The sequence below is a fragment of the Dromiciops gliroides genome, chromosome 1 (genome assembly GCF_019393635.1).
Source record: "Dromiciops gliroides isolate mDroGli1 chromosome 1, mDroGli1.pri, whole genome shotgun sequence".
NCBI lineage: Eukaryota > Metazoa > Chordata > Mammalia > Microbiotheria > Microbiotheriidae > Dromiciops > Dromiciops gliroides.
In genome coordinates, this window is record NC_057861.1 from 551,748,427 (window position 1) to 551,763,315 (window position 14,889).

The 14,889-nt window shown below is 37.7% G+C and overlaps 1 protein-coding gene across 1 annotated transcript in view; it reads left to right on the forward strand.

The window, feature by feature from the left end:
- KIAA1958 (KIAA1958 ortholog) overlaps positions 1–14,889 on the forward strand; it is a 208,567-nt gene that overhangs the window by 146,873 nt on the left and 46,805 nt on the right. Inside the window, exon 3 of the mRNA XM_043978537.1 lies at positions 6,451–7,645. Within this exon, the coding sequence (XP_043834472.1) occupies positions 6,475–7,645 (1,171 nt within the window). The 5' untranslated portion in view covers positions 6,451–6,474. The remainder of the gene's footprint in view (positions 1–6,450; positions 7,646–14,889) is intronic.

The following is a 14,889-nucleotide window of genomic DNA, read 5'->3' on the forward strand; positions in this document are numbered from 1 at the left end:
ATCTCTGTTTTGATGCAGGCGGCTAGGTGGTGCAGTAGATAGAGTGCTGGACCTGCAGTGAGAAAGATCTGAGTTAAAATATGGCCTTAGAGACCTAATAGCCTTATAATGAAGGCTATGTCTCATTTAACCTCTGCCTCAGTTTCCTCCATTATAAAATGGAGATAATAAATAGCATCTTCCTCACATAGGTAGGATAAAATGAGATATTTTAAAAGCACTGAGCACAGTGCCTAACCCATAGTAAGTGCTTAATAAATGCTTGTTTGGATATTGCTGACTCTCATCATACCCCTTTGACATTTTCTCATCTTGTCATATTTTTATTCATTAAAGGAAAAAGCAGGCTAATCTGCTATGGAAGATCTATTCTACTTTCTAGAGAACTTAATCTCATTCTCATACTATATGATGGATTATCTCTCATTCTTCCTATCTAATTGATCTGCCCTATTTTCTAGTTATATATGTCCTCAGTTATGTCTGTTATGGCACTTCTTTCATACAAGGTACCACTGGTGTCATGCCATGGTTTGCTTACATCTGCCATGCATTTTCCCATTGTTCTTTTGGCTGTTTAATTTTCCTAGAAAGTTCTAGTCTATAAGGCTGCCTCAGTTTACAGTGTAATCTCTGGCAACTGATGCCAAGCTTGAACAGTGAGTATTGAGCAAGTGACAGAAATGTGCCTGTCATCCCAAACCCCTCTAGCAGAAGGATATAGTATAGTATAGATAACAATATAATACAACACACATGTATACATGTAAACACATGCAGGTGCACCTGCGTACACATAGACGTGTATATGCGTGCACACACATATATGTATGTGCAAAATAGCTACCATTTATATAACACCACCTATGTGCCAGGCATTGTGCTAAGCACTTTATGATTATTATCTCATTTGATCTTTACAGTGACTCTGGGAGGTAGGTGTTATTATCATCTCCATTTTATAGATGAGGGAAAATAGAAGCAAACAGAGGCTAAGTGACTTGTCCGGGGTTACAAAGTATATAAGATTTAAAGTGAGGTCTTCTTGACTGCAGGCTCAGGATTCTTTCCACTGTACCACTTAAAAGTTTAAAACAAACAAACAAACAACATAAACAGAACATGGTAAAGCAGACCTGCTGCTGGAGAGGTTGAGGCTGGCCAGTCTCTTGAGCTCCCAAGTCCTGAGCTGCAGCAGAATTAGAGTCCATCAAGGATCCACATTAACTCTAATATCAATATGGTGGTTCCTGGGGCCATCAGACTGCCTGAAGAGGGGAAACCTGGGCTAGGTCAGAAATAGAATAGTCCAAAACTGATCAGCAGTGGGGTCTGTACTTGGAGCAATGAAAGACTCAGTTCTGCACCCCGCTGACGCCTCCCCCAAATACCACAACCAACAACAACAACAGCAACAAAAAGTAGGAATGTTTCATAAATAATTAACAGGTAGAAGGAACCTAAGAAATCATGTAATTTAAACCTTTCCTTTGATGAGGAAATTGGAGACTGTAGGGTTGAAGTGATGTTTTGCTTTCATACTTCATAAGAAAATCTTTCTTAGAACTACCACTGGAACCCAGGATTCCTTAGTACAGGGCTTTCTACTGTAACATACTCCTTCTGCCTTGAAATCTACATTACACTTAGAAAGTTCTGACACACTTTGGGGGCTAGCCAGTTACAACTAATTAGCAGCAAAGCCAGAACTAGAACCCAGATTTCCTGTTTCCTAGTTCATGGTGTGTGGTGGTTGTTTTTTCTAGTCTACTAGACTAGGAGGCTCTCCTATTTGTCCTAGGCAAATGTAAAAAGAAACTGAGGAAGTATCAAATATTTCCCAAGAGAAATGGACTATATCATTTGATCTTATCCTACCCAGATCTCAGCCAGGGATAAATCCTTATTTTTTTACATTTCTTCATTTCTTGATTACCATTTCTCTGGTAGTCAAAACAGGTGTATAAATTAATTTTTAGCCATATGAGTACTTCAGATTTCTCCTTATTTTCCATGGTACCTTTTTTTTGGGGGGGGGGGGATCCTAGATTTGGGAATTGTAATCATTAAAGGCAGTACTGTCTTTTTTTTTTCCTTTATGGTTAGCCTCTCCCCTTAATGGCGGCATTTAAAAGCAGCTGACAATGTATTGTGGACTCTGTTCATTTAAAGCAGAACAGTCAAGTTAGACAGAAGAGATTATCTGCACCGTATAACTTAATCAGGCTTAGATAAATATTTGAGAAAATGCAGAAACAAGATATAGAAATATGTCATCATCTCCCTTCAAGTATATTAGAGGTTCCAGTGATTTCATCTGAAATAACATTGTATTGTGATATCTGGGCAGAAGTAAGTGGTGTTCTCATGTCATTGAAAATACACACTGTTATAAGCTACTGAAGTTTAAAACTGCATAGGACTTTTGGGATTTCCTGTATAAATGGAAATGGGTTTCAAGTTAATTTTTCACTGGTAAGTTCTTACCCTATCCTACCCTCATCTCCACCTCTTTTTGTTTGACAGTTTTTTGAATAATACTTTTTTGCCATTACATGTAAAATGTTTTAACATTCACTTAAAAAAGTTTGATTTCCAAATTCTCTCCCTCCTTTCCTCCCCCGCCCCAGACAGTAAGCAGTTTGATATAGGTTATACATGTGCAGTCATACAAAACATTTCCATATCAATCATGTTGATTTTTTTTAAATGAACAATGTAGTTTACTTAGTGATTTTATGGTAAATAGCATATTGAAATTTATTTTCTGATACAAGTTTATTTTTCAACTATAGTGATAACCAAATGAATAAATTCCCTTGGAATTAAACTCTTTTATAACAAAGTTAGCCATATTTGAAAAAACAAAAAGGTTTTCAACTATACAAAGCACTGTTAGGTTGTGTTATACTACGCAGCTGAAATATTTCTAAAATATTGTGCAAGCCAAAGGTACCTTTGAGTATAACTTCTGTTTGTCATCACCCTTAATGACAAACAGGCCCAAGGATAAGACCAAGTTGTATGAATTCTCTGGCTTGCTTGAAGTTCTCTGTGACTTCTCCTCTTTTTCAGTTGTCCTGTGTCTTCTTAGTCCATTTGCCACATTCTTTCTACCTTGCCTTTCCTCTCCCAGTCTACTCGACCATTGTTGTTTGTGCTTCATTTTCTTTTTTTTCTTTTTTTAATCATAAAAGTATTTTATTATTTTTCCAGTTACATGTAGAGATAGTTTTCAACATTTGTTTTTATAATATTTCTAGTTTCACATTTTTCTTCCTCCTCCCCAAGACAGCAAGCAATCTGATATAAGTTATATATGTACAATCACATTAAACATATTTCTGCATTAGTCATGCTGTGAAAGAAGAATCAGAGCAAAAGGGAAAAACCTCAAAAAAGAAAAACAACAAAAAAGTAGAAATAGTTTAGTTCAATCTGCATCTAGATTCCACAGTTCTTTTTTCTGGATTTGGTTTATCCTTCGTTTTCAAAGAGAACCATGACATTAGGAAATGCTGTCATGACTTTCAGTGAATTGGATTTAAGTGAGGGAGGCCTGTGCAAAGTCATCAGCCTCACTCTCTCCTCTGGAGCCAAGTGGGTGCGGTGTCAAGATATAGATCAGGATGATGGGAGATGGCCCCAGATGCAGTGGGGAGACCTTGGCCTTTCAAAGCTAAGGTCTTTCCCAGGTTTCAGTTTGGCTGAGGCAATGCCCATTCAGTGATTAAGGTTAGGTAAGAAATGAGTCAAAGAATGGCCTTTTTTACCTAGTCAAAAACAAAACAAAACCCAAAAACCCAAACCAAAACCAGTCTGTGAGGGAGACCCTCCAGGTTTCTGACCAAAACAGAAACAATTGCTATTTATACTCATTCTGGGCCATCAGAGATCAAATAATAACCAAGTGGGGCTTGGGTTAGGACCTATTATTATTGGCCATTCAATGAGAGCCAGAGTGATTTGGGTTTAAGGCTTGGTCCTTAAAAAAGAAGTCTAGCCTATAAAGTCCAAGATATCTCATGATCTAGAAAACCAGAGCCCCCAGGAAAGGAATTGCTATCCAGACACGTATACTCATTGGTCAAATTGACCAAAATGATGACGTCAGATGAATTTCAATCCTTGAGTGGTTTGGGATAGACATTTGCATTTTATGTCCAGCTTTGGAACAAAAATTCCTTGATAAAGGAATTTAAGTTAGTATTGGCACATAGGTGGGAGAAAATGAAAGGGGGAGGCTTCCTTAAATAATACTACCTCACATACTGACTGACATTGAAGGCAAATCTGATTTAACCTTTTTTAGGCTTCTTAAACTGGACTCAATGAACTTGGGTTGTTGTTTTTTTTAATTGATAAATACTGGATAGGATGCAGAAAAAGAAAGAGACTAATGCATTGTTGGGTGGATTTATGAACTGGTTTAGTCATTCTGGATAACAATTTGGAACTATGCTGAAAGGACTATATAAGTGTGCATACCCTTTGATCCCACAATATCACTACATCTGTATCCCAAAGAGATCAAAGAAAAAGAAAAAGGACCTATATGTATAAAAATATTTATAGCAGCTTTTTTTGTGGTGGCTAAGAATTGGACAATTCAGGGGATGCTCATCAGTTAGGGAATGGTTGAACAAGTTGTGGTATATGATTGTAATGGAATACTCTTCTACAATAAGAAATGATGATGAGGTAATAGGTTCAGAAAAACCTAGAAAGACTTACATGAACTAATGCAAAGTGAAATGAGCAGAACCAGGTGAACAACTTGTACACTAATAGCAATATTGTAATAATGATCAACTGTGAAAGACTTGGCTGCTCTGATCAGTACAGTAATCTAAGACAATTGCAAAGGACTCGTGATGAAAAATGGTATCTGCCTCCAGAGGGGGAACTGCTGAATTCTTGAATGCAGATTGAAGCTTTTTTCCCCACTTCATTTTTCATCCTTTTTTTGCAGTGTGACTAATTATAGAAATATGTTTTGCATGACTTCACATGTTTAGTGGGTATTATTGCTTGCCTTCTCAGTGGGTGAGGAATGGACTGGAGAGAGGGAATTTGGAAGTGAATTTTTAAAATAAATGGTAGAAAACATATTTAAAAATTACCAAAAAAAATGTTTTGAGAATTGGCCAGACATGGAGGGCAGATGCCTGTTATGTCTACTGCTAGGGGACACTGAGGCTGGTGGATCACCTGAACTTGGGAGGGTTTTAGATGTAATAGGTCTAAGTTTGATCAGGTGTCCACACAAAGCCACATTGATAGAGTGAATCCAGGAAAGTAGGGGACCATAAAGTTGCTTTTAAGGTGGAGAGGACTGGTCTCACCAAAAAAGCCCACCTTTTTTTTTTTTTTTTTTTTTTTTTTTTTTAGTGAGGCAATTGGGGTTAAGTGACTTGCCCAGGGTCACACAGCTAGTAAGTGTCAAGTGTCAGGCCAGATTTGAACTCAGGTACTCCTGACTCCAGGGCCGGTGTTCTATCCACTGCGCCACCTAGCTGCCCCTAAAAGCCCACCTTTTAAATTCTATGTATTGTATCATTTTATCCATTTAAAAACATTCTGAGAAAGGATCCATGGGCCTCACTAAACCACCAGAGAGGTCCATGACACACAATATAGGTTAAGAGCAGAAAGATATCCTTTCCCCTGTCATATTGTCCTCAGCAACTTTCTGCTTTCCCATTGAGGACAAGATGAGTTTTGTTTTCACCAGATCTAATAGCCTGGAAGTTATTTGAGATAGAACTCTATGTATGTCCCACTGTCCATGTCACCTGATACTTTCAGGCTCTGAAGTTTATAATATACTAGGGAAAGCTCCCTCCTCGTCCTGGTTTGCCTTCCATCTGTCCGTTTCTGAGGATGCCTCTGGGTTCTTCTGATACCCCCTCCAAACCCATATAATTACCCTTACTTATTGTCATGACCCTCAGCTTCATGTTAAAAACATTTCCGCATTTCTATTAGTATTCAGTGATGTATTTTTGTGCTCTCTCTCTCTCTCTCTCTCTCTCTCTCTCTCTCTCTCTCTCACACACACACACACACACACACACACACACACACCCTTTTCTGATGTTCCAGAATGCTTTCTATCTCTCCTCTATTATCTTACCTGAGGCGTGAAGTTTTTAATCAACAAATCCATGCTTATCTTTGGAGCACATCCTCTTTGATAACATATTGCTGAATCTACTTTTAAATTTTTTATGGTTGTACCTCTTGTTGTCTTTCTTCAGAATATTCTGTAGAAAAATCTCTCCCCCCCTTTTTTTTTGGATAATCTAATATATGCTAAAGGGAGCATTCTTTCTTTTCTTTTCTTTTTTTTTTTTTTTGATGGCAAAAATAACCCACTTGGTGGAGGAGAAAGCATGGGCAGAGTTTCAGGGAGTAATGGATTTTGATTTTGATTTTTTTCCCCTTTAGGAGAGAAGCTGCTGATCCTGTATCATGGAGGATTGCCTTCATACCTCATCAGAAAATCTTTCAAAACTGGTCAGCTGGGCCCATAGTCATGGGACCATTTGTAGCCTCATTCCAAATCTGAAACATTTGCTTTCCGAAGGTTCCCATGGCAACCTGACAGCAATGTGGGGCTGCAGTGCTGGCCATGCTTATCACTGGCCCCTGACTGCCACTTGTAGAGCTGGATCCCAGGAGAGGGTCTGTTTCCAGGACAATAGGAGTTTCAATTCTGATAGTCCCAGTATCATTGGTGTGCCCTCTGAGACGCAGACCAGTCCTGTAGAAAGGTACCCTGGGAGGCCGGTGAAAACGAAGTTGGATTGTAACAGGACTAGAGACTCTTGTGACTTCTCTTACTGTAGCGAGCCTTCGGAACTGGATGAAGTTGTGGAGGAATATGAAGATGAAGCGACTCTTTTCGACATGGTTTGTGAGTCTTCTGTGACCGATGAGGACAGTGACTTTGAACACCATACCCAAAGATCTCAACACATTGCTCGGAAAAGACCTGGGATTTGTCCGTCTTCGGTTCTTTCAAGCACCCAGTCACAGGTCATCGATGAAAGCAGCAGTGATGTCATTGTCAAGAAAATCAAGCAAGAGATTCCTGAAGATTATTACATTGTGGCAAATGCTGAACTGACAGGAGGAGTCGATGGCCCCACACTCTCACTAACACAGATGGCAAAACCTAAAACCCAGGGTCACGCTGGCCCCTCTTATGTTGGGCCGGCCAAGCCAGCTCCCCACTTAGCCCCAACACTGAGCACAGAACTGGACCTGCAAAGCGTCTCTGCTTCTCCACCCATTATCTCCAGACAGACAGTCCAGAAGCCCATCAAGGTATCCCTGGCTTCACCCAATCGAGGACTTTCTGGTACCCACGGGGCCAGCCAGCAGGTGGCAATTCAGATGCCCGTGAGCACGTCCAATCCCAACAAACAGATTAGCATTCCTCTGTCAGCTCTGCAGATCCCAGGACAAGAAGAACAAGTGGCTTCTGAGGAGTTGCTACCACCTCTGCCCAATCAGGTCCCATCTTGTGAGGTAGCCCTGTCACCCCCGCTTAGCACGGAGCCAGAAGTGAGTTCTAGTCAGCAGCAGCCCATGGGCCTTCCCACCATCACAACTGAGGCCACAGCACAAACAGTACCAGGTATGAAATCTCCCCCATGGGCACAGAACACTACCTTTTTCTAATGGCATTTTATAGATAAGTTAGCATGGGGGTGTGTAGAGAACACTGATTTAGGAGACAGAGGGCCTCGATTCACATTCTGATGTTCTGCCTAAATTACCTGGGTCACCTTGAGCAAATTAGTTAACTTCTTTGGGTCTCTGTTTCCTCATTTTTAAGATGAGAGAGTTAGATTAAAGCAAGGGTTCTTAACTTTCTTTATTTGGTGGACCCCTTAGGCAGTCTGGTGATACCTATGAAACTCTTCTCAGAATAATGTTGTAGGGGTTTCTTAAAACTCATAATTGAAAGACTAAGTTTCAGTTAGAGTTTAGTAAAAGTGAAAATATGTGTGCATATCTATATGTATATACATATATGTATGTGTATATATATATCCACACATACATATATATACAAGCATGCATACATGTATGTATATTTTTACCATCTAAATTCCTGGATCCCCTAAAATCTATTCATGAATTCCTTTCATACCATCCTTTCCAGATTAAGGACCCTTGAATTAACATATCCCTAAGGATCCTTACAACTCTAAATCCCATGAATCCTGACAGTCAGTGTTTCTGAAATACTGTTGTCTACGTAGAACTAGAATTGAGGTCATAATTATTTTCAGATAGGTATTATAAATAAATCCATGAAAATTAAGTGAAAACAATAAAAAGATTCTAATCCAAATGGAAGATGTAAAGAAGTCAACATACATTAGCACTTTGAGCAGGGTTTTAAACCTTGACTCTACCACCTTCCAAGGGGCCCCACAGAGACATTTTAGGGGATCTGTAAACTTGTTTGGAAAAAAAATTACATCTTTATTTCAATATAATTGGTTTCCTTTGCAATCCCATGCATTTTATTTGTCAAAATAAAATAGTTATGCATTAAAATGAAACATTATTTTAAAACATTCTGATAAGGGATCCTTCACCCAACTACCCAAGGGGTCCATGACAAAACAGGTTAAAAATTCTCAACATAGAGGTGTACCACTTACTGTGTGTGTTGCTTAGCAAGGCTTATGCTGTTTAACTACATGGGCGGATCTGACATTAAATTAGGATTTCATGTAGAAAAATTGTTTTTTAATATGTTTTAGTTTTTAGTGACAGTTTTTTTTTTTAAGAAAGGATGCTTAATTACTGTGTTTGAAGGCCTGTTGATGGTTGAATGTGCTGAGGATAGGCTTAAGAGATATTTTCCTAGATAATACTTTTTCCTTGTCCAAAATAACTTACCGTTTGTATGTTTTTATCAAGATTTATAATCCCTACCTGTAGTTTGTATTTTTTTAAAAGTTCCCTGCAGAGGTTATAATATCATTTCTGGAGTTTTACAGATTTATCTCAACTTTTTTTCTGGGTTAATTTTAAGGTATCACTACTTGGAAATGGCAGTGAGATTAGTGACATGGTCACTTGGGATCCCTTTCAATGTTTTGATTTTAATGTTTACTGTGTATTAGATGCCAGTTTTTTCCTATATCCCATTTCATTCCTGATTTAAAAAAACAACTCACTGTCTAAATTCAGTACATATGCTAGAAACCCAAATATTATATAAAAGAGACAGCTATAGACAAAGATGGAAGATTAGCACCAGGGTGCCAAGGTCAGAAATGCATAACATTTTTTCAAGTTTATTTTGGTCCTACTTAGTGGCAACAAGTAGGATAGGCTTCCTGGAATAAATGAGTGAATCCAAGCACCCTGAATTCCATGGTCAGCCAGAGGTACTAATGCCCTTCACTGGGCACCTGCTGAGATATATTTTTCTAGTTATAGACCAAACTGTGACATCATTCCTCTAAGAAAACCTTCACCTGAGGATTTCTCTGCCACAATCATGATGTTTCATTATGTGTCCCTTTAATAGAGAGGTAACATGACCTTCTGCATAGCAAGCCAGTTTTAGAACCAGGAAGAACTGGGTTCATTTCCTGTCCTTGACACATATTGGCTGTGTGACCTCAGTAAATTACTTAATCTCTCAGTGCTTGAGACAACTCTCCAGGCCTAGATAAATTGCAGAGATTTGCTGACCTGCATTTACAAAATGGAGTTTCTTCATCCAGGATTTCCCTTGACCAATGAAGACACAAGTGCATCCCAACTTTTAAAATGCTTATATTTTAATTCTGTTATAGAGTCATGGTACCTCATTCTTGCCAGCTTTTTGGGGTATAGCAAAAAACTTTACAATAGGAAAATCTGACTTTTGGGCACCTAAGAAGAGAATAACTGCTTTCCTTAAAATGGTTTTGTTACCCCCAAAAATGTTTTTGTTTCTTTTTAAAAAATTTTTTTAGGACTGAAGCAGGATGAAGGTTTGGGAAATGATGTAATTTGAGAGAGTTAAGTTATGTAAAATTCCCAACATTCCCATTTAATTAATATTTCGGAGTTGAATTAAGGAATGTGTTTTGTAAAATAGTTTGGTCTATTCCACATATAGTAATTTAAGTGCTGGGCCACTAGACCTAACTTACATTATAGAGTTTACAATGTATTTACTCCCACTTAGTCCTTTTAAATGAAACACTGTGGAATTTTACTCAGTACTAAATAACACAAGTAGCATTTTAGCAGAGAATATAAGAACATCTTCATGGCCAAAATTAGTTTTTTAAAAACCCTTAAATATCTTGTTTTGATGTAGTTTACATTTTGATTTCCTATATTTTCTTCCACCTCTGTCCTATCTCCCTACCCCTAGGCCAACTTCACTGAATATTGGGTGGGGAGAGAGGGAGAGAGACCCTAAACACTGGTACTGAATTTCTTGATACCCCAAGGAAACCCTCTAAGAGTAGGTTGCATGACTAATGCTGGTTGATTAAATCACTAGTCTGAACACTCCCCTTCATCACCATATCTGTTTGTAATCCCCCATTCCCCCCCCCCCACCTTAGCTCTTCTTTGTAACAAGGAAATAAACAGTAATTACACAAAACTGTTCTTTCAGCAACATTCATTTGAAAGATTTCAGTGCTTTTGGTTCAATCTTAAAAACAGTGTAGATCAGCTTTGTATGTGAACATTCAAGGAAAAGAAAAGGAGGAAGGTTTGGAGTAGGATTCTCTTTGGAGTTGCATCTGATGTTATGAACTATTATTTTTTTTAAAAAAGGGTCCTGTACTGCTGAAATATCATCTTTCTTAGAGAACTGCTTTTGAGTTCCTAAAAACCCTTGGGACATCCAATGTTCTTAGTGTTCCTTTGAGGCAGAATTGCCAATTTTCAATTAAACTTTGATCATTAGATGGGGAAACAGTTTCTAATATTTATAATAATATTCATTTATAGTCTCTAATCTTTATTCTCAACATGAATCCAAAGCATTTGAAATTAGAGTAGATCTAAATGCATCTGAAATCTGGATATAGATTAACCTTGAGCAATTAACATAAGCAGATAACATTGCATAGGCAGTAAGCAAAAAGGAATTCAGTGATGCTCCCTACAAAAGAACCAGCCAATCACTAAATTAGACATGCTTATTATGGGTTGCTATATAAGCTTGAACATTTGCCAGGTCATTGCAGAAATGGCCGTATGTCATTATGGTAAGTGGTATCTGTGTATTTATAAAAATAAATAATTAGGTTGAACCAGATGATCTTTTGCAGGGTCCTTTTCAGCTCTGACATTCTGTGATTGCAGAGCTATTCAGCAAGAAAGAGAAATGACTGGGTTTTGTTATTTGTAATACCATTTAAATGATGTATTCCAAGTAGAAATAATCTTAATTTGCCTACAAAAATGTACACGCAAGGTTAAGAATTATCAGTCCCAGTTTTGGGGAAAAGTAGGCTTTTTTTTTCCCTCCAGGCAATCTCCATCAGCTAAAACCTAAGCAAACACTACTAACAAATGATGTTTATTGAGAAAGTTAGTACATAGCTATCAGTGTCTAAGATTCTACCAATTCTATCAAAATTCTACAAATGTATCAGTTTTAATTTGTATCTTTAATTTTAATGTGTTTGATAATTCTGTCAGATTCTACAAATGTATCAGAATTTTAATTTTAATTTGAGGCATTTGTTATATGGTATTTGAATTCTCTACCCTAGGTTGATAAGATTTTGTGTGTGTATAGGGAATGGTATCTGCTTGTATGTGTGTGTGTGTGTGTGTGTGTGTGTGTGTGTGTGTGTGTATACCCCTTTAACACATTTGTATACACAATTCTGGCTTTTATACAAGGCTCACTTTCATTAATCAGTTCCTTTCCCAAGGGTTACATATTGGCAAGCAGTCAATTTTTATAATTGCTTCTGATATTTGTAACTTATAAATTGCTTTTGCACACATGCACCTGGAGGCTGTAGCTACCAGCTACCCCCTTAAGCAGAAGAAAAGACATACTTTGGGTGAAGGATGACAAATTTGTGCATAAAATGTTTCATTATTAGGACAGTGTTACAAAAAATTAATCATATGTTGGCCCTCAGCTCAAGAAGATAGTTTTAGAATAATTAATAAGTTAACATTTGCTTTTCCCTCGTGCTTTAAATATTTCCTGGGACTCTTTTTAATATTTAAGTGGAATATTTATGATTTGCTGCATGAACAGATAGAAGCAGTTGTGTTTGTATCGTTCAGAGAGTTCACATTGTGACAACATTCTGAGATGATCATAGTTATGTACTGATCAGATTGTGTTAATTAATCTTTTTTTTTTTTTCAAGGAAGGGCCTTCCTTCCCCATCCCTCCTTTCCCCACCCAGTGTAGTAGAAAATTAAATGGTTTAGAAATCAGATCTGGTTTTAGGTCTGAGATTCTGCGATGGTGATAGCCCACTGGTTGGTCTCCCTGCCTCTTTCCACTCTGCTCCATCCATTCCCCTGAGCTCAATAAACTTCATTGGCTCCCTATCACCTCCAGGATCAAAATTAAATCCTCTATTTGGTATTCTCAGCCCTCACTGACTCAGAACAATTTTTACTGGCTATGTCTCCCTTTGGGAATGGCACCGTCTTCATCTCCACCTCCTTGCTTCTCCTGGCCCAGCTAAAATCTTACCTTTTACAGAAAGCCTTTCCTGGTCCTTCTTAATTCTGGTGTCTTCTTTTGACATTTATCCCAGGTGTAGTTTAATCCACAAGCTATCTGTCTACAGTTAGGTAGAGCACCAATCTTAGAATCAGAAAGACTCATCTTCCTGACTTCAAATCCAGACTCAAACATTTACAAGTCAGTTAACCTGGTTTGCCTCAGTTTCCTCATCTTTTAAAATGAGCTGGATAAGGAAATGGCAAACCACTCCAATATCTTTGCCAAGAAAAGCCCAGATGGGATGACAATGACTAAGCAACAAATAGTTTGATTCTACATGGTTATTTGCATGTCATTGCCCTCATTAGACTGCAAACTCCTTGAAAGTGGGAATTGTCTTTTATTTTCTTTATATCCCCATCATTTAGTACAATGTCTGACACATAGTAGACACTTAATGACTGTTTATTGATGGACTGATTGACATATTTTTCATTCTACCCAAGAGTAAAAAACTAAAATCAGGATTTCTTTCTTTCTCTATAAGTAGCTATTCCTTTCTGTCTTTCTCTAGTAAGGTCCAATATAAACCTATGTATAAATCTCAGGACAGGAAGAAACAAAATCTAAAAACAGAGAGACTACTTCCTCCCCCTCCTCCTCCCCACCTTAGTATTACAATGGAGTGAGAGGCAGAGCAGCATCATATCCAGAGGGATTACCTTGGATTCAGGAAGACCTAGGTTCAAGTCTGATCTCTGAAACATATTGACTTTGCAAACTTGAGTAAGTTACTTAATTTATCATTGCCTATGGAAACTCTTATAAGTTTCAGGGCTGGTGCTGACCTATTCATTAAAATTCCCTGTATCGATGAAATAAGTCTGATTAAAAACAAAATCATTCATAATAGAAAGACTCTCATACAGGAATATATATATAGCAAGTAAAACTTGGACTAAATTCAGCATATATCTTCTCTATCTGATCCCACTTAACACTTTCAACAGAGACCAATAGGTCTTACTTTTATGGGAAGAAAAAATGATTATGACACTACCTATTTATATTGAAGAAAAGCATAATGGATAGCAAAAACCACTGATGTTGGAGTCAGAAGACCTGAATTCAGATCTCACTTTTGTCTGACACTTAGTAGTTTTGTGGCCATGGGCAAGTCACCTGTCAGAACCCTTTTCTTATCTGTAAAATGGGAATAATATAAATAACAACAGCAACACATACAGTAGCTGGTCTCACAGAATTGATGTACAAATCAAAAGCACTTTGTAAATCTTTATAAATTTCTGTGTAAATTTAGGAAACAAGTATCTTAGTCCAGCAAAGAGAGAATAAAGGAGTTCCTCCACAAAAGGTAATGATTTTTAAACCTCTCATCAGTCACATTACTGAATCATTTGGCTATTTTTTCTGGACTTTTTTTTCATAGAAATTTTTTATGACAATTATTTTGTTTTGTTCTATCAAAGAGCCTGGGACCAATGACAGACTACATACCTCTGTCATATGAGGATCAACCAGCCTGACTAACTTCAGGGAAGTACAGAACCACATTAGCCACAAAGAGATTATGATGTTATAATAATCCTTTTTTGAGTTCAAGAATAAGCTAGCAATGCACCCTTCTGAGAATTAAGTGGAAAAGAACTTTCCCTTATCAGTTGGTTATTTTTCAATGCCCAGGGCACTTTTATAAATACTAATAAATATTACTGTATCTTATTACCATAGATTGTCAACAGATGCCCCGGCGAGAGAATAGGGGAAAGGAAAAAGCAGGAAGTTAGACTCTTTGTGTTTTATATAGCTTCAAAATTGAATCTGTGGTTAAACCAAGATTATTTAGGATAATGAGAAAAGTTTAGCTTGGAATGCCCAAACCCATAAACAGAGTAATCAAATTAAATATTGATTGATGATGGTTATTAACAATTTCTCTTTGAACTCATATGTTTTCCTTTAATATATGTAAATTATGTCCAAAAGTACACATCGTCACTGTGCTGCAGAAATGGAGTTATCATAGATGAGGAGCTAGAAGAGGCCTCAGAAGCCATCTACCCCAGCCCCTTCATTTTACAAGTGAGGAAACTGAGACCCAGGGAGGATAAGTGATTTACCCACTGTTATGCAGGTAGCAAGTGCCAGAGGTGGAATCTGAACCCAGGTCCTTTGACTTT